Source organism: Ctenopharyngodon idella, chromosome 22 (genome assembly GCF_019924925.1).
Source record: "Ctenopharyngodon idella isolate HZGC_01 chromosome 22, HZGC01, whole genome shotgun sequence".
Classification (NCBI taxonomy): Eukaryota; Metazoa; Chordata; class Actinopteri; order Cypriniformes; family Xenocyprididae; genus Ctenopharyngodon; species Ctenopharyngodon idella.
In genome coordinates, this window is record NC_067241.1 from 21,419,908 (window position 1) to 21,439,953 (window position 20,046).

Genomic DNA, 20,046 nt, shown 5'->3' on the forward strand with positions numbered 1-20,046 from the left:
TGTATAACTAATAATCTATATATAAAAACAATTACTGGTGTAAAAACACTTCAATCAGTTTTTAAATGTCCCTTTATGCTGTTTTTTCTAGTGAGAGTGCGCCTCAGCTAGTCACGTGGTTATTACGTTGTAAAACGTCACAAACGCGGAGCTAATAGAAAATGAGACGCGCCGCGTTAAGCACTCTGATTGGCTGATTCGTAAACTCAGTTCTAACGGCACCAACATTCAAACTAGCATTCGCGTCGGGTTGTTTGTGGCTGGAGGATACGAGTCGTCTGTTGTTTAAACTTTTTATTATATATTTTTTCAGCCTTTCAGGTTGCGATAGGAGGCACTCATTTGAACTGTAAGTGTTTAAAGGTTTTTATACAGTATGATATTTTCTTTGACACGATTGCTGCGTTTGTGAAGATTAAGTTGATGCGGTTGTATTGGGCCGTAATCGTAGAAAGCCAAGCTTTTAAATGTTTGATGTAACTTAATAGAACAAATTAATCCAAATTTTATCTATTCAGTTGATTATTGTGATCTTAACATATGTGAGTATTATTTAGACTGTATTTGTTTTCATTTACCCTTTGTTCGTGCTTATAAGTCTGTATCTCTCATTACTTAACTTCCGTAAGAACGGATTCTCAGATTATAGTGTGAAGTGCCAGTCTGTCATTTTAAGATGACTTATAATATTCATACAATGTATATACATATTATATTCAAAACTGCTCGATACAGTGAGTGCTGGGCCTTGGGTCTGAGATTAGCCATTAACTGCCATTTTGCGCCACTCTGCAGGAAATGCCGTTCCGCTGTTCTTCTTCATGCCCTTTATGCTTTATTTTACGCACAATATTATTATAGATGCAGTTTAACTGTGTAAATACACGATTTTGCAGGAGATTCCCAGTGTGAATATGGAAGGGGGCTTTGCTGATGCATACACATGGGATGCCCCTTCTCATGTTATAGAGTCTATAGATGATTTTGCCCTGGACCCTCAGGATAATGCTGACCAGTGGTTTGGTAAGGCTTTTCATTCTTTATATGTATATAACATACATAATTTTCTTGTTCCCATCATGAATTGTGATATACAGAAACATAGAAATTTGTCAAAAAAAACCTTGATGTCGTGTGGTGCGAACTGCTGAACATATTCAGCAATATTTTTCACTATATTATTATATTTTGTATTATTGCGAATGCTGGTTTGGCATCTCAGAAATATATTGTACTTATCAATTTGTTACACCACAGGTCCACTGGAAGGACCTCATGAAATCAAAAGCTGAGTAAACTGGTAAAACTGTCTTTGTGTTTTAATTTTAGAATTGAAGGCGGCTCCTACAAGCGGCACTGTGGAACAGCTCACAACCCCTTTACGGACTGCAAATCCTTTTGATGAAGCCCATGATACTGACAGGCCCAAAGCTTTGGTATCACCCATGGTCAAACAAGTAGAGACGACAAGCTCAGGTTGGGGAAAAAATGCTTTGTTCACTTAGAAAACTCAAAATTCTGTCATTTACTCACCCTTGTATTGTTCCAAACCTGTATGAATTTCTTTCTTCATCTGAACACAAAAGAAGATATTTTGAATGTCGCTCCATTGACTTCCATAGTATGTGGGGAAAATACTATGGAAGTCAATTGGGGTCCATCAACTGTTTGGTTATCTTTTTGTGTTCAACTGAAGAAAGAAATTCAAAAAACTTGGAATTGTGAGAGTAGCAATTCCCCCATTTATTTATTTATTTATTTTATTCCATGGCAGAATCAAGCTTACATACTTGAGGCCTGTTTGTTTACTCCAAGAATAACTATGATTAAATTATCATCCACACCAATGCATGATGGTGTTCTGTTTATAAGTGTGAACTGAAGTTTTGTTGCCTGTCCTAAATGCTCAAGCTCTTTAAAATCAGGTGGATTCTGATTGGCTGTCCATGTTTATCAGCTGGGAAAAATAATTCTGAAAGTGATTCCATCTATTGTTATATTTGTGGTGTGCACTTCCCTACTTTCATAGAATTAGAACCATCATTAATACTTTATAGTTATTGTCCTTGGTGTGAACAGGCCTTTAGAAACCATTTAAAAAAAAAAAAAATGTTCATTTTGCTTGTCTATTCTTAACATCCGCTCTGCTTCAGATGTCACAGAAAACACCCCTACAGAGGTCCCATCTAACATAGTCACATCATGGGGGAATGGCAAAACTACAGCAGCTCCTGGCCAGGGCCAGAAGTCTGTCCCTGCTCAGCCACGCAGGTAAAGAGATGCATCATTTGACCAGCCATAAATCAGAACTGGACGTTTTTTTGCACCTGGACGTTTTTATTATGTCTCTTTCAGACTTGTGCAGGAACTGCACTGCAATAATTTTTCTTCTAACACTATTGGTTGACTTTCCTTCTTCCTGCAGAGTGTCCAAACGGCCTGTGCCAAGAAATGAAAAGCCTACAGCTATAACAACACCCCCTGTCGTTAAGAAAAGAAGGTACGTGTTCCTAATATTTGGATCCTGTTTTAATATTTTACAGAGTGCTCAATTAGTCGCTTTGTCTCGCTGCATAGAGTTGTACCAACTGCCACTGCAAGGAGAGTTTTTGATCAGCGGCGAAGGTAAAACTAAACTGAGAAATGTTTGCTAAGATGTGAAAGGCACCTACTGTGGGGATTTAGTAGACTTCACTGGTGAATCGCCTGGGAATGTGGGGTGTTACTCGAAAGTGATGATAATGTCATTTTACAGTTGTTTTGTTTTCATCTTTTATAGAAGCTCAACATCCAGAACTGTGCGACGCAGTGGTGCAAGGAGCAGTGTCCGACTGAGGAGCAAACCAGCCATTACCTCCAAGACCTCAGATACTGCTTCTGCCTCCAACACTACACAGTGAGTGGGAATCTTATTAGTGTACAGTTAGCAAATTCAAACTACATTACAGTTCAAAAGGTTTTTTTTCTTCAAAGAAGTGAATACTTTTATTTAGCAAGGATTTATTAAATTGTTCGAAAGTGAAAGACATTTAAAAAAGATTACTATTTCAAATGAATGCTGTTCTTTTCAACTTTCTATTCATCAAAAATCCTGAAGAAAGAGTATTGCGGTTTCCACAAAATTTAAATTAAGCAGCACAACTGTTTTGTATTGGTTAGGAACTGGAGCTCGCCTTAGTTGTCTTGTCAGATGATTTTAAAAATCTTAAGTTATTTACATATTATTATTATTATTATTATTATTATTATTTATTTTATTTTTTTTATTAAATACTTAAACTGTGTATGTTGCCTTTGAACTTCAGACAGAAAAGCACAGAGCAGCAAGAGCTGGAGCGCATCGAGGCTCTGCAGAAAGAGGTGGCAGAACAGCGCCGTAAGAACGAGGCCAGCTACAGGGCTGCACTGGCAGGAAGTGAGTCACTGGCAAAACTTAATAGATCTACTATATGTATTGAAATACTGCCTTTTATAATTTTGTATCTTTTCAAAGGTCATCTTCCTAAGAAGCAAGTGCTGTCCACGACCATTCCCAAAGAGTTCAACTTCCGCTCTGATAGCAGGATGAAGAGCCACACGGATGTAGGCTCTGCAGACGATCACTTGTACAAGGAGATAAACTTCACCTCTCAGCTCCGCAAGCACCCATCTTCCCCTGTGAGTTCCATCACTAGGATGGGTCTGAATGATATGTTGGATGTTGTTTTGTTTTTTTGTTTTTTTTTTAATGCTGCTTGATGAATGCTGTCGTCACTCTGTAGTTGAAGGCTCCAAAGGGAACAACCATTCCCAAACCCTTCAACCTCTCCAGAGGCAAGAGGAAGCATGATGAGGCAGGAGCCTACGTACCAATGGCCCAGCAGATTGAGCAGTTCCAGAAACGCACACCCACCCGCTATCACCTGCGCAGTCGGCAGAGCCAAGAGAGAGGTGTGTCTGCTCTCAGACTCTGTTTCTGGTGGCTTTGAATGTTTTTAGTATTGCATTCTGATTTGATGCTAAACCATTGTTTGTCCTCATGTGGTTCCAAACTCCTATGACTTTCTGCCATGAAATAGATACATAATTATCATCATTTTATTATACTGTTATATTTTGTTCACTAAATCATTTTTTTTTTTTTTTTTTGACTAATTTTGTCTGTTTACTTTGCAGGACCATCACCAGTAAAGACAGACAAACCAAAAATCACACACCCCAAAACACCACAGCTATTGACTCGCCAGAGACATCGTCCCACGATGGTGAAAAGCACTGCAGAGATTGAGGCTGAGGAAGCAGAAAAACTGCAGCAGTAAGCTTTGCTCATATTTTGCACAAACTTTTATTCAATAATGCTTAATTTTTAAGTGGCATAAGTAAACCTTTTCAAATTTTACTTCTGTCACTTCAGGTTTAAGTTCAAAGCTCTAGAACTTAACAGAAAGATTCTAGAAGGAGCTCTGGTTCCAAAAAAGCCTGCTACTAAAGAAGTTACCAAGCCTGAAGGCTTCCAGCTGGAGATTGAGAAGCGACTTCAGGAGAGGCAGGCCTGTAAGAAGCCTGAGGAAAAAGAGGATCACACATTCCATCCCAGACCATTACCAACCCGAATTCTGGAGGAAGTTGTGGTTGGTAACAATCCCTTCAAAACTCATTTGTGCATGATTTGCCAAATTGTTTTTTAAAATTCCGTTGTTCCTGTTTGTTTTAATTCTTAAAGGGTGTCCCAGAGAAGAAAGTTCTAAATCCAACCGTTCCAGAATCACCTGCGTTTGCTCTTAAAAACCGTGTGAGAATTGAAAAGAAAAAAGAAGAGGTAAATTTTAATCAAGTATCAATAAAATTTAATTAAGTGTGTTTTATAAATGATGAAATTGATATTTGAGTCTCATCAACTAATTTCTTTGCACCTCCAGGAAAAGCCTCCTGCTCCTATTAAGGCACTTGCAGTGCCCCACTTCCTGCCCTTCCAGCCCAAACCACCAGTCAAGAGCCAGGTAGAAATGTGCCCTTTCTCATTTGAGGAACGTGAGCGTGAACGAAGGGTCATGAAGGAGAAGAAAATGGAAGAACTGAGAAATGAAGAGGTATTTTCTTTCTGGAGCTAAAAGTGTCTTATTGACACCAAAGACCTTCATAATTTGAATCGAGCCTAAATGCACTGCCTCACCAAATCTTTCAGGTGCCACATTTCAAGGCCCAACCCCTTCCTAAATTCGATGAAGTGCACCTCCCGGAGAAAAAGGTAGCAGAGCCCACCAAACCTGCTCCTTTCAAGCTGATGGTTGACGAACGAGGAGCGGCAAAGGGAGAACGCTGGGAACAGATGGTTAGATCTCCTTTTGAACCATTTCTCTTCATCTTCCATGGTTGAATGTTACGTTCTACTGGACCACACACATCCGATGTGTTGGCTTAGCATTTGTGTTTGCATATTTGCAACTAGTTAGCCAGTGGAAGATCATTTAAATTTGTCTCTGCTTTTAAGTGACATTGTTTTATAGTGTATTTTAACTGGTTCATTCCACTTAAAATGTTTTCCCAGATGAAAGAGGAGTTGAAACGTCAGGCTGAAGCAGCATGTTTTAAGGCACGGCCAAACAGTGTAGCGCACAAAGAGCCATTTGTTCCGAAGAAAGAGAATCGTTCCATCTTGGGTATGCTGTGTGTTATGTAGTGAATGGTTTTTGTGATCTTTCCACTCAGTGTTGTACTGTCTCCAGTCTAAGCTTCCCTTGGGCTTGTTGGCTCTGTGTGATTTTTGATGTTGAAGTGCACTGCTAACTCCAAAAACAACTCTTGCTTCCTTCCAACTTTCACCGCTGCCATCACTGCTCTCACCTCTACCTGACTACTTCACCTGGTCCTCTTTGTTCATCTTTGGCACTTTCTCAAGCCAATACTACTAATTCTGCAGTTCCGGAGGGCTTCCAGTTGGCGACGGAGAGGAGAGCCAAGGAACGGCTAGAGTTCGAAAAGGAGTTGAGCGAGAAGGAGGCACTGAGGGCTCGCATGGAGGAGGAGCAGGCTAGAGCACGAGAGGAGCAGGAAAAGGAGGAGATTGCAAGGCTACGGCAGGAACAGGTAAGAGATTTCAGAATGAATTGTCCTAAAACAGAAGCTGGAAATTCAAATCTTAAAGAGATGGTTCACCCCAAAATTTAAATTGTCATTTACTCACCCTCAAGTTGTTCCAAACCTGTATGAATTTCTTTCTTCTGTTGAACACAAGATTTTAAAGAAAGTTGATAAGTCATATAAATTATTTGCTCTTAGTTTTCTTTATGTACAATGAGTAGGTCAGTTTCTATTGTTTGACACTGCAAATTTATTTATTTATTTTTTTTTCTCAAAAGGTGCGAAAGGCTCAGCCAATCAGACGCTACAAGCCAGTAGAGCTGAAAAAGAGTGACGTGTCCCTCACGGTGCCCCAGTCTCCAAACTTTTCGGATCGTTTCCGCATGTAAATGCGTAACACACCGTTACATTGACTTAATTGTACATATTTCTCTTGATATGTTTTGATATTTCTTGTTTTATATCACTCTTTGATGTCTTTATGGATATTTAGAGTAGTTTTTATCTGTCTGTGGCTGATGCATTAAGCCTTTGTGGTCAATTAAAACAATTTCACAGTTGGGATTGATGCTTGCCCCAGCTAAATTTCTTAACCCTTCCTGTATATGCAGATTCATTTTTCCTGTCCTGTTTAGCTGTTTTCTTCTATCTCACAATAAAGAGACTTTAGTGTACAAATGTGTCGTCAATGACTGTAGTAGCTGAATTCAATGAAATGGTAGACATTTGAAAATGGCCACAGATGGGGAAATGTCTACAGAAGCAGTCTTTGCTCAATTCAAGTCACCTGCTCAATAGCAGATTATCAAGAGTCAATCGTAAATCTGTTCTTGGTCCTAACTAACTGAAGGTAAATGAACATACGATTCTTCTAGATAAATTTTACTTAATTTGGTAAAATACAAATTGCATACATAAGGGGTTAAAGGGATAGTTCACCCAAAAATGGAAAATGTCATTTATTACTCACCCTCATGTCGTTCTACACCCCAAGACCTTCGTTCATCTTCAGAACACAAATTAAGATAATTTAGATGAAATCTGATGTCTCAGTGAGGACTCCTATATTGAGAGCAATATAAAGCTCCGAAGCAGTGTTTTGAAATCGGCCATCACTAGATATTGAATAAAGTCTTTATTTTGTTTTTTTTTTGTGCACAAAAAGTATTCTCGTCGCTTTATAACATTAAGGTTGAACCACTGTAGTCACATGAACTGTTTTAAATATGTTTTTAGTACTTTTATGGATCTTGAGAGGTTCGGTGGCTTTGCTTTCAACAGAGGCCTCACTGAGCCATCTGATTTCATCAAAAATATCCTAATTTGTGTTCTGAAGATGAACGAAGGTCTTACGGGACATGAGGGTGAGTAATAAATGACATTATTTTCATTTTTGGGTGAACTAACCCTTTAATTCATGAATAGTTGAGTCACTTTACTAATTACTTCTCATACAAAGTTTTAATCTTGTGATATGTAATTTAAATGTTAATTTCATAAAGGGCACAGCTTTTTATTGCATTAAAGTTACATGACTGCCAGCATTGCATGGTTGAATGTTAGAGGTACATGCCTCACATTAGTTCAACTCATGCATTGCTGTCTGTACCCTTTGTCTTGGAAAGACTTTGTGCCCCCTCCCCTGGGCCAACTCTGCATGCCTCTATTATCAGTTTACTGTTTGCAAGCCCCCCTTCTCTGGTCTGCCTATTTCTGGTGAGGTGGCCATGGAGTGGAGATAAAAGGAATCTTGACAGGCTGGTACACACCAGAGATCAATCTGTCCAAACCTTTGGCGGAAAGCACATATACTTTACGCTGGGCTTCTCATTCTGAACAAACATCTTAGCAGGTGGGTGTAAAAGATATTATTGTGAAGATGTTATGATGATTGTAATTTCAGTCAGTTGAAAAGCTATACTTTTTTATGCAGTGTTTTTTTTAATTTTTTTTTTTATCTTTGTATCATTTTTGTAACTACATGGAATATTTCTACCCCTGGTTTCACAGACAAGGCTTAAGCTAGTCCCAGACTAAAATGCATGTTTGAGCTGTTTTAACTGTAAGCAACTTGTACTGACATATCTTAAAATGTCAGTGCCATTGTTTTGCCTCAAGATCCACACCAGCAATGTTTTTTTGTTTTTTTTCTAGTGTACGTTTATAAACGTTTCTTAAATATCTTTATTGAACTACGGCCTAATTCTGGCTTAGGCTAAGCCCTGTCTGTGAAACCGGGCCTTGGTCTCTTAGCCTCAGTCTGGTCTTGGCTGTTTTTAAAGGGGTTGTGCTCTCTAGCTGGGAGACCAGCTAGGACCAAATTAGTCTGGTTTAAGAGGACCTATTTCAGCAGGGTTTCTATTAAAATCTTGGAGTAAAATATGCAGGCCTAATTGCAATTTTGACCTCAAAAGAACTTTTTGTCTTTAATACCTGTATATTTTTCTCTCCCTCTAGCACAACCTTTATTCCATGTCTGTCAAGGGCTCTATGAAATGCCCTGTGCCTCCTTCCAATCCCACAACCCTGGAGGCGAAGGTTGATGACCTGCGGTCTAAAGTGGAGCAGCTCCTCCTGAGCTCAGGGAGAAGTTGCCCCATGTGTGCGACCTGCGTCCAGCACCACAAGCTGCAGGAGACTGTGACCAGCCAGCTGTCAGCTCAGACCAGACTCCTGGATTCTCTTGAAAGGAAAGTCTTGGAGATGAGAACAGCCCTGGAGGACCTGGCACGTGGTATGGGAACCAGAATGCAATGACATTCAGATTTATAAGTGCATCTTAGGTGTTTAAACACCTTTTTTTAAAAAACAGTTTTCTGTTCTGTCCCTTAAATATGAAAGGTCTGGAGGACAGACAGTGTGAGAGAGTGTCTGTGCCTTTAGTGGCTCTACAGAGACGGAAATCCCTGCCTGTTCGAACCTCTGCGGTCAGTGGAAAGAAGGACAAGAGCCAGAACTGCTTATAAACTGTTCCATTAACTCTTACTCTTGCATTAATCAACATGGCCTAAATGACATTTACCATGTACTTTATGTCTGTTTGTAAACCTTTTATTTCTCTTTTGACAGGAGGAAGTCTATGTTCGCTTAGACAGAAACCACAAAATGGTGCCCCATGCCTTTAATATACCCTCAGAGAAAGGTACTACAATAAACTATGTTATTACACTATATATGCTGGACAGCAGTTGTTTGAAAAGGTGAAGCGGGGCCATGAGATGGACATAAATCTGAATGACGGGCTTGTTAGCATGTTAACTATTATGAACTACAGAATGACAAGGAGACCCACAAATCACCTGACTAAAGAACAAACAGTAATGGGCTTAATGCCGAACGTCACGTAAACAAATGGGAAAACTGGTCAGAGAAAGTGTTAAGAGCGGTATGAACTGATGGCGTATTTGAAGGTAATCAGCTAAGCTAGCCAGTTCTTTTTATTGTTGCCATTTTATTATAGCTAAATGTTACTGAGAAGAAGAATACAAGAAAAAACTTTTAGATATCAATATGCGATAGACGTCGGTTATGCTCATCTTTGCTCGCTTCTTTGACTATAGCGTCGGGTTGCCAGGTTTTCACAACAAAACCAGCCCAATTGCTCCCCAAAACTAGCCCAATCGCATTTCAAGGGGGTCCCACGGTAGAAATCGCGTTCCGGGGGGTAAAATTTGCATTCCAGGGACTAAATATCACGTTATTTTGGGTCGATTCAACCTGCGGACATGAAGAACCACCCGCGGCAACAGTGTAAAAGTAGCCCAATTCCACGGGAAAACCGCGGACTTGGCAGTAACTTGAGTAAAATAGCTTGATATTTAACGAGGTACATACAGAAGACCTGAACCGGAAGCGGTGCGACCTGTTTTACAGAATATGGAAGTTTGTTGCGCATGATCCCAATTAAAAGGTTATACAAAAAAGAAAATGACGATGGGGTTATAAGGTAAAAATATTGTCAAATATTTGCTTTGAATGTTAGATTTACTATTTTAAATAATTTCCTTTGAATTACATGTTGTTTATATATTTATTGTGGATATTTTTAATAAAAAATAAATAAATAAAAAAAGTGGGTTTGACTTTAGGCCTTACTTTTCACACCAAGAATGATAACTATAAAGAGAACTATAACAATAACTATATTAGCATCCACATCAGCAGTCAATAACTTTCTGTTTATTATATGTGCATGCTGCAGTTTTGTTGTCTCTTTAAAGCAGGATGGATTCTGATTGGCTGTAAATGTTTTTATCTTTCATCAGGTGAATTCTTTTTTTCTTTTTTTTTCTGAAAGTGATTCCAATGATATAGATCCTCTAAATCGTTATTGTAATAGTATGCTGTTATAGTTCTTCTATCTTTTATACTATACAATATATTGTTATCGTCCTTGGTGTGAACGTGTCTTTATATTGTTTATTCTGTGTGCTTGCGCAGGTACTTTGCTAGAAGTCATTGAAAACAACGGGACGAGAAGAGAGGATAATCAAGCTAAAAAAGATTCAACAGAGGTCAAAGTTCAGCATGAACCTCAAATGCAAATCAAAAGAGCAAGAGAATCCACATCCAATGTAACCTCAAGTTCTGACCTATCTCAACGTCATGAGCAAGCACAGAAAATGAATAAGCCTGAAAATAAGAACCAGAGTGATATCCTGATACCCGTCATCGCTGCTTCAACGGTGACCCAGAGGATTTCTGGTATTGCTCCACCAAAAACAGAAGCCCAAGATGACAGGAAAGTGTCACTGACAAAAACTAAAACACCAAAGATGACATCAGCATCTGTTCCTGTGACGACGGCTGTTTTGCCCAGCACAATCGGGCCGAAGCATACTGAAACAGTGAATGTAACCCTACCAAATCATACCATACCAAAAACAACTGGACTGGCTGCTCCAGCAATGCCTCCTTCACTGGTACCCAACAATCCTCCCAAGCTGACTTTAACAGAAGTCCCTACAGATTCAACACAAACCCAAAAATTTCCCAAAACAAGTCTGGCTCTTCCTGCAGCAACTGCGCAGAGTTCTGGAAAATCATCAGTAAATACACCTACAACAAAAATGACAACGTCACAAGATGCAACATTGTTTCCGCCAAGCCACAAACCACCAAAACCAGCGGGTTTGAATGTTACCACAGCAACAAAAGAGGCTTCCTCCCTTAGACAAGTGCACAGCTGCCCTAACTCTTTACAGAGGTAAAACGAGCAATGGATGCATTACTTGTCCAACAATTAAAAGTGCAATTTATCACTTTTGCAGCAGTTGTTGAGCTGATCGGAGCAGAAAGTGACATAAAACCATTTATTTTAAAAGTTGTTCTTATACAGATTACAGGACACTGGAGGAAAGGCAGATTTGGTCCATGTGGTAACGGCACCACTGGCTAAGAAAGCGACTGAAGCAGTCGGAGCAGCAAACCACGTATCAGGTGGAATCCAGATTAAAATAAGTCCAGCTACAGACAAGAATCCAGTACAGATGAAGAGCAATATTCCTTATAAAACTTGTTTTAAAGTTATAGGTAGGTAACATTTGTTTATATATCTGTTTTTAACATTTGTTCTGTGAGAAATTGAAGTTAAAGGATATTTGTAATTGACAATGTCAGTTAGCGGTTTTCAGAAGAGAACAGAATAACAACCACAGAATGACAGTTTCCAGTTGTGTAAATTTGTTTTCAAAGGTTAAAGCGGTGACAGCAAGTCCTCTAGTATAGCCTGACCTTAGAAATCTGAAGTATCTAGAATACGATAATCCTTTGTCCCTGGCACATCTACTCTCCTGCAGCTGTTCCTACTGCAACCCAACATGACGAGCATTATAGATCAGATATCAACACCATTAACGTCTCATAGTGATCTCTGACCCAAGATTCCCAATGAAGCAGACAGACTGAAAGATTGTTGTCTGAATAAACACTTATAATAGTGTCTTTCTGGCTCTTTTCAGATGATGTTTCACCTCAGCCTGCCCCTTTCGCTCACCGGTTTGTGTCGCTGAAGTCTAACCCTCCACCCTGTGATACCTTCAGTATCCACTCCAGAGAAGTGCTGGGAGGGTGAGCTGAAAGCTAGCATTTCTGCTACAGTAACTGCTTCTGGGTTATTCTACGTTTATTTTATGAGCAAAATGTCGTAGTAATCAGTCAACCTTATCTTTGAAATGTTTTAATCATCATATCAAATCATCAGTGGTCGTTTTGGCAAGGTGCACAAATGTACCGAGATTAAGACAGGGATGAGGCTTGCTGCTAAAATCATCAACACAAGAAATGCCAGAGAAAGGGTAAGTAGACCAGATCTGTGTGTATTTTTTTAATGCTTCACAAATATAACTTGACAGCATTTGCACATTATTAGTACATTAAAAATAGTTTTTTTTTAAATTAGTATTTTGTCAGTCACTACCAAAATTTCAGTTTTTACCAACATAAGAGTACTATAATAAATTAGAGGTTATTTGAGGAACAAACAAAATGACTTAGAGATTTACAACTGCAACAGAACTTTATAGATGCAATAGGACACAGTGGAAAATTCTTTCCTATCATTATTCACTTACTTTGCCTCTGTGTCATTTTTCCTTCAGAAATTATAGTTTAAGCATGTTGATAGTTACACTAACATTCAAAAGTTTGTGGTTGGTAGATTTTTTTTGTGTTTTGAAAGACATTTTTTATGCTCACCAAGGCTGCATTCATTTTAACAAAAATACAGCAATACTGTGAAATATTATAGCAATTTAAAGTACCTGTTTCTATTCCAATATACAACCCAAATTCTGGAAAAGTTGGGACGTTTTTAAATTTGAATAAAATGAAAACTAAAAGACTTTCAAATCAGAGCCAATATTTTATTCACAATAGAACATAGATAACATAACAAATGTTTAAACTGAGAAATTTTACAATTTTATGCACAAAATGAGCTCATTTCAAATTTGTTGCCTGCTACAGGTCTCAAAATAGTGGGGATGGGGGCATGTTTACCATGGTGTAGCATCTCCTCTTCTTTTCAAAACAGTTTGAAGACGTCTGGGCATCGAGGTTATGAGTTTCTGGAGTTTTGGTGTTGGAATTTGGTCCCATTCTTGCCTGATATAGGTTTCCAGCTGCTGAAGAGTTCGTGGTCGTCCTTGACGCATTTTTCTCTATAGGTGAAAGATCTGGACTGCAGGCAGGTCAATTCAGCACCCGGACTCTTCTACGACGAAGCCATGCTGTTGTAATAGCTGCAGTATGTGGTTTTGCATCGTCCTGCTGAAATACAAAAAGAAAAAAATAATAAACAAAAAATACAAAAAATAAAAGTCGTCTGGAGGGGAGCATATGTTGCTCCAAAACCTTTATATACCTTTCAGCATTCATAGTGCCTTCCAAAACACGCAAGCTGCCCATACCGTATGCACTTATGCACCCCCATACCATCAGAGATGCTGGCTTTTGAAATGAACGCTGATGACACGCTGGAAGGTCTCCCTCCTCTTTAGCCCGGAGGACACGGCGTCCGTGATTTCCAACAAGAATGTCAAATTTGGACTCGTCTGACCATAGAACACTTTTCCACTTTGAAACAGTCCATTTTAAATGAGCCTTGGCCCACAGGACACGACGACGCTTCTTGACCATGTTCACATATGGCTTCCTTTCTGCATGATAGAGCTTTAGTTGGCATCTGCAGATGGCACGGCGGATTGTGTTTACCGACAGTGGTTTCTGGAAGTATTCCCGGGCCTATTTAGTAATGTCATTGACACAATCATGCTGATGAGTGACGCAGTGTCGTCTGAGGGCCTGAAGACCACGGGCATCCAATAAAGGTCTTCGGCCTTGTCCCTTACGCACAGAGATTTCTCCAGTTCCTCTGAATCTTTTGATGCTGTTATGCACTGTAGATGATGAGATTTGCAAAGCCTTTGCAATTTGACGTTGAGGAATCAACATCAAAACAATCTTTTTACACACTCTTTCACAGCTCTGCCCATCTTTACTCTGCCTCTCTAAGACATCCCTTTTATAGCTAATCATGTTACAGACCTGATATCAATTAACTTAATTAGTTGCTAGATGTTCTCCCAGCTGAATCTTTTCAAAATTTCTTGCTTTTTCAGCCATTTGTTGCCCCCGTTCCAACTTTTTTGAGACCTGTAGCAGGCATCAAATTTGAAATGAGCTCATTTAGTGGATAAAAGTGTAAAATTTCTCTGTTTAAACATTTGTTATGTTATCTGTGTTCTATTGTGAATAAAATATTGGCTCATGTGATTTGAAAGTCTTTTAGTTTTCATTTTATTCAAATTTAAAAAATGTCTCAACATTTCTGGAACTCAGGTTGTATTTTATAAATGTAATTTATTCCTGTGCTGACAAAGCTGAGTTTTCAGCATCATTACTCCAGTCTTCAGTGTCACATGATCCTTCAGAAATCATTCTAATATGCTGATTTACTGCTCAAGAAACATTTATTATTATTATAAATGTTGAAAACAGTTGCTTAATATTTTTGTGAAGTTTAAAAGTTCAGAAAGTCTTTACTGTCAATTTTGATCAATTTAATGCATCTTTGATGAATAAAAGTATTAAATTCTTTAAAAAAAAATCATACTGACCTTAAACTTTTGAGTGGTATAATGTACATAATGTATTGTCTCTACATGTATCAACAGATTTCCATTTATATACACTGAGTTTAGATCAGCAAAAGCACATATTTTCAGCTATTCCAAATGAGCAAACATATTCTGTTGCTTGAAAATATATTTTCTAGTCTTGCTGTCTTGAAATGTTAATATTCTGGATCTGTATTATTAATTATGATTTATTTACCTGACACTAGATGCCTACATAGATAATACAGATAATAAGGAATAGAAATGCTCACAAAGCATGGAATTAGAAAAGAACTTGATAGGAAATATCTAAAGGTTGTTTCTGTTGTTTTGCAGGACATGGCACTGAATGAGTTGCAGGTCATGAACCAGCTCTGTCACCCCAACATCCTCCAACTTTATGAAGCCTTTGAGGTCAAGAATCAAGTTGTGCTGATTTTGGAGTAGTAAGTAGACCCAGATCCCAACTTATTAAGCGATAATATACAAGAGGCTAAAGCGCAACATATGGAGGATGAAACCATAGAGATTGTTCTGCCTCTTTTTTTATTCAGTGTGGAGGGAGGTGAGTTGTTTGAGAGAATCGTGGATGAGAGCTGTCCGCTGACTGAGGTGGATGCCATGGTGTTTGTGAAACAGATCTGTGAGGGAGTCCAGTACATGCACCAGATGTATGTACTTCATCTGGACCTTAAGGTAACAGAGGAAGCAAAAAGGAGTCGTGTTGTTTTGTTTTTTTCTAAAAGCGTCCAATGGGATTATAGCGTAAGCCTTTATGGTAACTGCTATTGTAGAGATGAAGGTCAAAGGGAAATGTGAGTCATAAATAGACTTCGCTTGTCTGCACCACAGATAAATTTAAGACGAGACTCATCTTTTCTGCGTCACGGAGAAGTCAACTGTTGCTCTTATGGTCTTTTTGTTGTTATTTTTGTTAAAACTTTTTAATTCCCTTTGGCATGTAATAAAAAGAAGTAATTGTAATGCATTACAATAAAATTGTAATTAAAAAAAGTTTACAAAAATAATTAATTTAATTGAAATTTCAGGATTTTTGACCAATTTTCTACATTTGTGATACTAAATTTAATTAATAAATTTAATAAACCAATAAATTGAGAAACCATTATCATCATAATTATGAAATGTTTGAATAAATATATTAAAAGTAAAACAACAATTTAATCATTGGTACAGTCAATAAAGTTACTTAAACTGCCATGACCAATGACAGCTTTTGTAACATTGATTGACAGCAGATTGGGTGCCGCCTCCTGGTTCACCTGGAAAGTAATAAATTGGGATATTGATAATATAGCAATGCAATGCATACTTTTAAATATAATATAAAATGACAATTAAAATAACAGACATAAATTAGAATTAATGTGAAATTAGAATTAAAAAGGCATATTTAAAATAACTTTCAATTTTATCATCATTTTTATAATACCCATTTTTTAAAAGTCCTTTATTTAGTTCTTTTATAAAGTTTTTTTATTGTTTTATTTGGATTATCAAACTGCAGCCTCTTTTATTTGCTTTTATGTATTAAAATGATTCATGGCTCTTTTTTTTTTTTTTAACTGATGTATAAATATTTCACATGACAACTGGCCTCATACTTACAGGCCAACTTTCATAGATAGTTTATTTTCTTTGACGTCCTGAAAACAGTTTATCACTTTTTTTCAGCCGGAGAACATCCTTCTTGTTAATCATTCTAGCCATCAGGTGAAAATTATTGACTTTGGACTTGCCAGGAGGTAAGATTTATACTTCTACACTGCTATTGTATTGTGCTTACCCATGTTCAAATCAAGATTACTGTTGTCATCAGCCATTTTGGCTGGCATGACATTTGCCTTACATACTTTTCCAGTGACCACTGTGTATTTCTGAATGTGTTGATCCTCTGAGAGTTCAAATATTATAGCCAAGGCTTACTTTTATGGTTCTTTTCTCCTTGTCCCTCTTCAGATATAAACCACGAGAGAAGCTCAAAGTTTCATTCGGAACGCCTGAATTTTTGGCTCCGGAGGTGGTGAACTTCGATTTTGTCTCCTTCCCTACAGATATGTGGACATTGGGAGTCGTCACATACATGCTGTAAATCACATTAAGCTATTACAAACACATTAAAAAGGAATGATTAAATAACATTAATTACAAAGATTGGCTAACAGTGGTGACGTCCATTGAAGGGACTGGGAGTGATTCCAAAAACATCAAACAAGGCAGTAAAATAGCATCAAGGGTCACTCAGTCAACTGCTTAGTCTAATTAAAGCAATAAGCAGAGTTATGGTGTATAATGGGTAGTCTCCAAAACAGAAAGAGGAACTTGTGCAACCCTGTTAGCTTCATGTTAGCTGAACTGTTGAACTGGAGAAACAATAAAAATCACAATCAATTTATGTTGTTGTAGCTTAAGTGGCCTATCTCCTTTTCTGGGTGATGATGACGGCCAGACCCTCAACAACGTGCTTATGGGCAACTGGTAGGCCACTATTATATTAATTCTATACAAAACACAACATGAGCTAATCACAAATGCAGAAAAATATATTTTGAAATCATAAAGTCTACGTACTATGGAGCCCCGAACATGATATGCGGGAAAAAATATGTATATCGTGTCCACGAATTAAGAATTCATTCCCACGACTTGCAGTACTAATATGTCAGCATGTCTTACTAATTCGTTACTTCGTTTTACTAAATTGTGGCCACGTTGTAATTAACTCCTCATTTACGTTAAATCAAAATGAGGAAAAGAATTAGTAGGCCTACAACTGGCCACGATTTACTAAAACGAGTGAACAACTTAAGTAGTGGGAATGAATTCTTAATTTGTGGCCACAATAGACCCTTTTCACATATCCAGGTTTCTCAGAAGCGGAAGTCGTCATAGTTGGGTGAACTTTTATAGCGGAGAATGAGAGACTTCTTCGTTAAATATACTTTTTGTGTTTCCATTTGCACAAATAGTTAAAGAAAATGCTATGTCATTTTTACCGTCACTTCCATAGCTGTATTAGAAACACCCTCACAGCAGCATTTACTAGTTTTCTGTTATTTGATGCAACGGTAATATAATACTAAGTATAGTGTTATAAATGTACATTTAAAAAAAAAAAATAAAAATGTAAAAAACTTTGCAGGATTTACTATATTGATGACCGTTAAAATGCGTCTGTGAAAAGGGTCTATTTAACCAAAGACTAGAATAACAGAAGACGTGTCACTCGTATTGTTTTGAAAGGAAGAAAGTGCAACGCGCAATATGGCGGAATAAGTCCCGCCTTCTAAATAAGAGCCAATCGCCGACTGGTAAAGTCATCGCGTCACTGCAGCTCCGGTTTCTATAGAAACAGTCAGACTCGCGCCTCCGAAATTAGGCGCAAGAGACGCGCATTTAGGTCTGCGCATGCGCATTAGCTTCATCCAGCCTAAAATACCGTTTTTTGTCATGATTCGAGCGTTTAGAAAACAAATTATGAGACAGTTGTTGTCAGAATTCATTGTTGATTACAAATATGAAATTTAATCGAAAGCTTGGCAAACAGCTTTGGACAATTTGATGATTCCCCATTCAAAAAGACAGGAGCTGCACTTGGATGCCCGAGAGGCGTTTCAAAGATGGCCGCCGAGTGAAATGACTTATCTTAAAGGGACTTTGATTTAACTAAAATGAGGGAACGAATTCTTAATTCGTGTCCACGATATATATTTATCCGCGTGTCATATGCAGAGCTCCGTAGGCCTCCGACCGTAACAAACAGCTCTAAAGACCTTTTAAAAATGAAAATAAATACAAATTGTTGTAAAACAACGCCCCCTTTTGGATGTGTGTAGGTACTTCGATGAGGATGCGTTTGAGCATGTGTCTGCTGAGGCTCGGGACTTCGTCACCAACCTGCTTATCAGAGAAAGAAGGTGAAATTGAAAATACATTTACAAGTCAACTTACTCCAAAAACATATAATTGTGTTCAGTGTGACTTACAGAATGCTTTACAGAATGTCACAGCCACTCTTTTCCATACAATGAAAGCATACAGTGACTAATGGCAGTCAAGCTGCAAAAGGGATGCAAAAGAACCAATAAAAACACAATAAAAGACAACTTGTGTTATATATTCCAAGTCTTCTGAAGACGTCTCCCCTTTTTTTTTTTTTTTTTTTTTTTTACAGTGGTCGTATGAGTGCTACTCAGTGTCTCAAACACCCATGGCTCAACAACATCAGTGAGAAAGCCAAGAGCAGCAACATCGTGCTCAAGTCACAGGTTCTCCTCAAGAAGTATATGGCCAGAAGAATGTGGAAGGTGAAATGCTGAGGACACATGATGATTTACCACTTTACCACTGTTTTAAGGTACTAAATACTTTCTCTCTCCATTTCTCCTTCCTTTTCCACCTCTCTCCTTTGTACAGAAAAACTACATAGCCATTGCTGCAGCCAATAGGTTTAAGAAGATCGGAAGTTCAGGTTCCCTGACAGCGCTTGGAATCTGAGAGTATCCTGTGCTCACTACGGGAGCTTTTATAAAACGCAGATCATGTCTTTGTATTGCTGTGCTGCATTGCCACCCACCTTTCATATCTGAAAACACTCACTGGCTGCCAATATATTCATTTAACTGCATTGGTAAAACATATCAAACGTGCAATAAAATTCATACACAAAATGCATATTTTTCTTGTATTTCCTTTCTGCATCATATTGTTTAACACTGATGTTTTATCAAGGATTCATTAATTTATCACTTTTGTCTTTTTCAAAATGTCATTCTTATTGAATAAGCTTGTGAACACAGTGGAAGAGATAAAAAGAAAGAAAGAAAAGCAATTACTCTTAAATTGGTAAAGTTTTGCAGCTGAATATTCATATTTTGAAAGGTATATAGTAGATGAAGACCAGCGGTGTGTCATTAAACTAGTTTTGTCCAAAACATGGAAGGAATACTGGTGACCTTAGTCATATTTTAAAGGGTTAGTTCACCCAAAAATGAAAATTCTGTCATTTATTACTCATGTCGTTCCACACCCGTAAGACCTTCATTCATCTTCGGAACACAAATTAAGATATTTTTTGAGGAAATCCGATGGCTCAGTGAGGCCAGCATTGAGAGCAGACTTTCAAACGCCCAGAAAGCTACTAAAGACATATTTAAAACAGTTCATGTGACTACAGTGGTTTAATCTTAATATTATAAAGCGACGAGAATACTTTTTGTGTGCCAAAAAAGAAAAAAAAAAAAAACGACTTTATTCAACAATATCTAGTGATGGGCGATTTCAAAACACTGCTTCATGAAGCTTCGAAGCTTTACGAATCTTTTGTTTCGAATCAGTGGTTCGGAGC

General features: G+C 38.0%; 2 protein-coding genes across 4 annotated transcripts; both read left to right on the forward strand.

The window, feature by feature from the left end:
• Positions 1-180: 180 nt before the first annotated feature.
• Positions 181-6,738, forward strand: tpx2 (TPX2 microtubule nucleation factor). Of its 3 annotated transcripts, none has more exons than XM_051880610.1 (18): positions 181-349; positions 897-1,023; positions 1,330-1,476; positions 2,154-2,271; positions 2,426-2,500; positions 2,578-2,625; positions 2,780-2,896; positions 3,306-3,415; positions 3,494-3,657; positions 3,762-3,930; positions 4,156-4,294; positions 4,394-4,610; positions 4,703-4,798; positions 4,899-5,069; positions 5,165-5,311; positions 5,528-5,639; positions 5,879-6,066; positions 6,339-6,738. In XM_051880610.1, the coding sequence occupies exons 2-18, from the start codon at positions 915-917 to the stop codon at positions 6,447-6,449; spliced, it is 2,238 nt and encodes a 745-aa protein (XP_051736570.1). In that variant the 5' UTR covers positions 181-349; positions 897-914; the 3' UTR covers positions 6,450-6,738. The 3 variants fall into 3 exon arrangements, with proteins under 3 accessions (XP_051736570.1, XP_051736571.1, XP_051736572.1); XM_051880611.1 differs by having other exon boundaries at positions 5,900-6,066; XM_051880612.1 differs by lacking the exon at positions 2,578-2,625.
• Positions 6,739-7,764: 1,026 nt separating this feature from the next.
• On the forward strand, positions 7,765-19,369 carry mylk2 (myosin light chain kinase 2). The gene is made up of 16 exons (XM_051881085.1): positions 7,765-7,912; positions 8,518-8,794; positions 8,902-8,987; positions 9,130-9,202; positions 10,501-11,266; positions 11,399-11,592; positions 12,021-12,129; positions 12,263-12,356; positions 15,015-15,124; positions 15,233-15,374; positions 16,374-16,444; positions 16,659-16,787; positions 17,106-17,177; positions 18,536-18,616; positions 18,874-19,006; positions 19,116-19,369. The coding sequence occupies exons 2-16, from the start codon at positions 8,533-8,535 to the stop codon at positions 19,194-19,196; spliced, it is 2,403 nt and encodes an 800-aa protein (XP_051737045.1). The 5' UTR covers positions 7,765-7,912; positions 8,518-8,532; the 3' UTR covers positions 19,197-19,369.
• Positions 19,370-20,046: the final 677 nt, after the last annotated feature.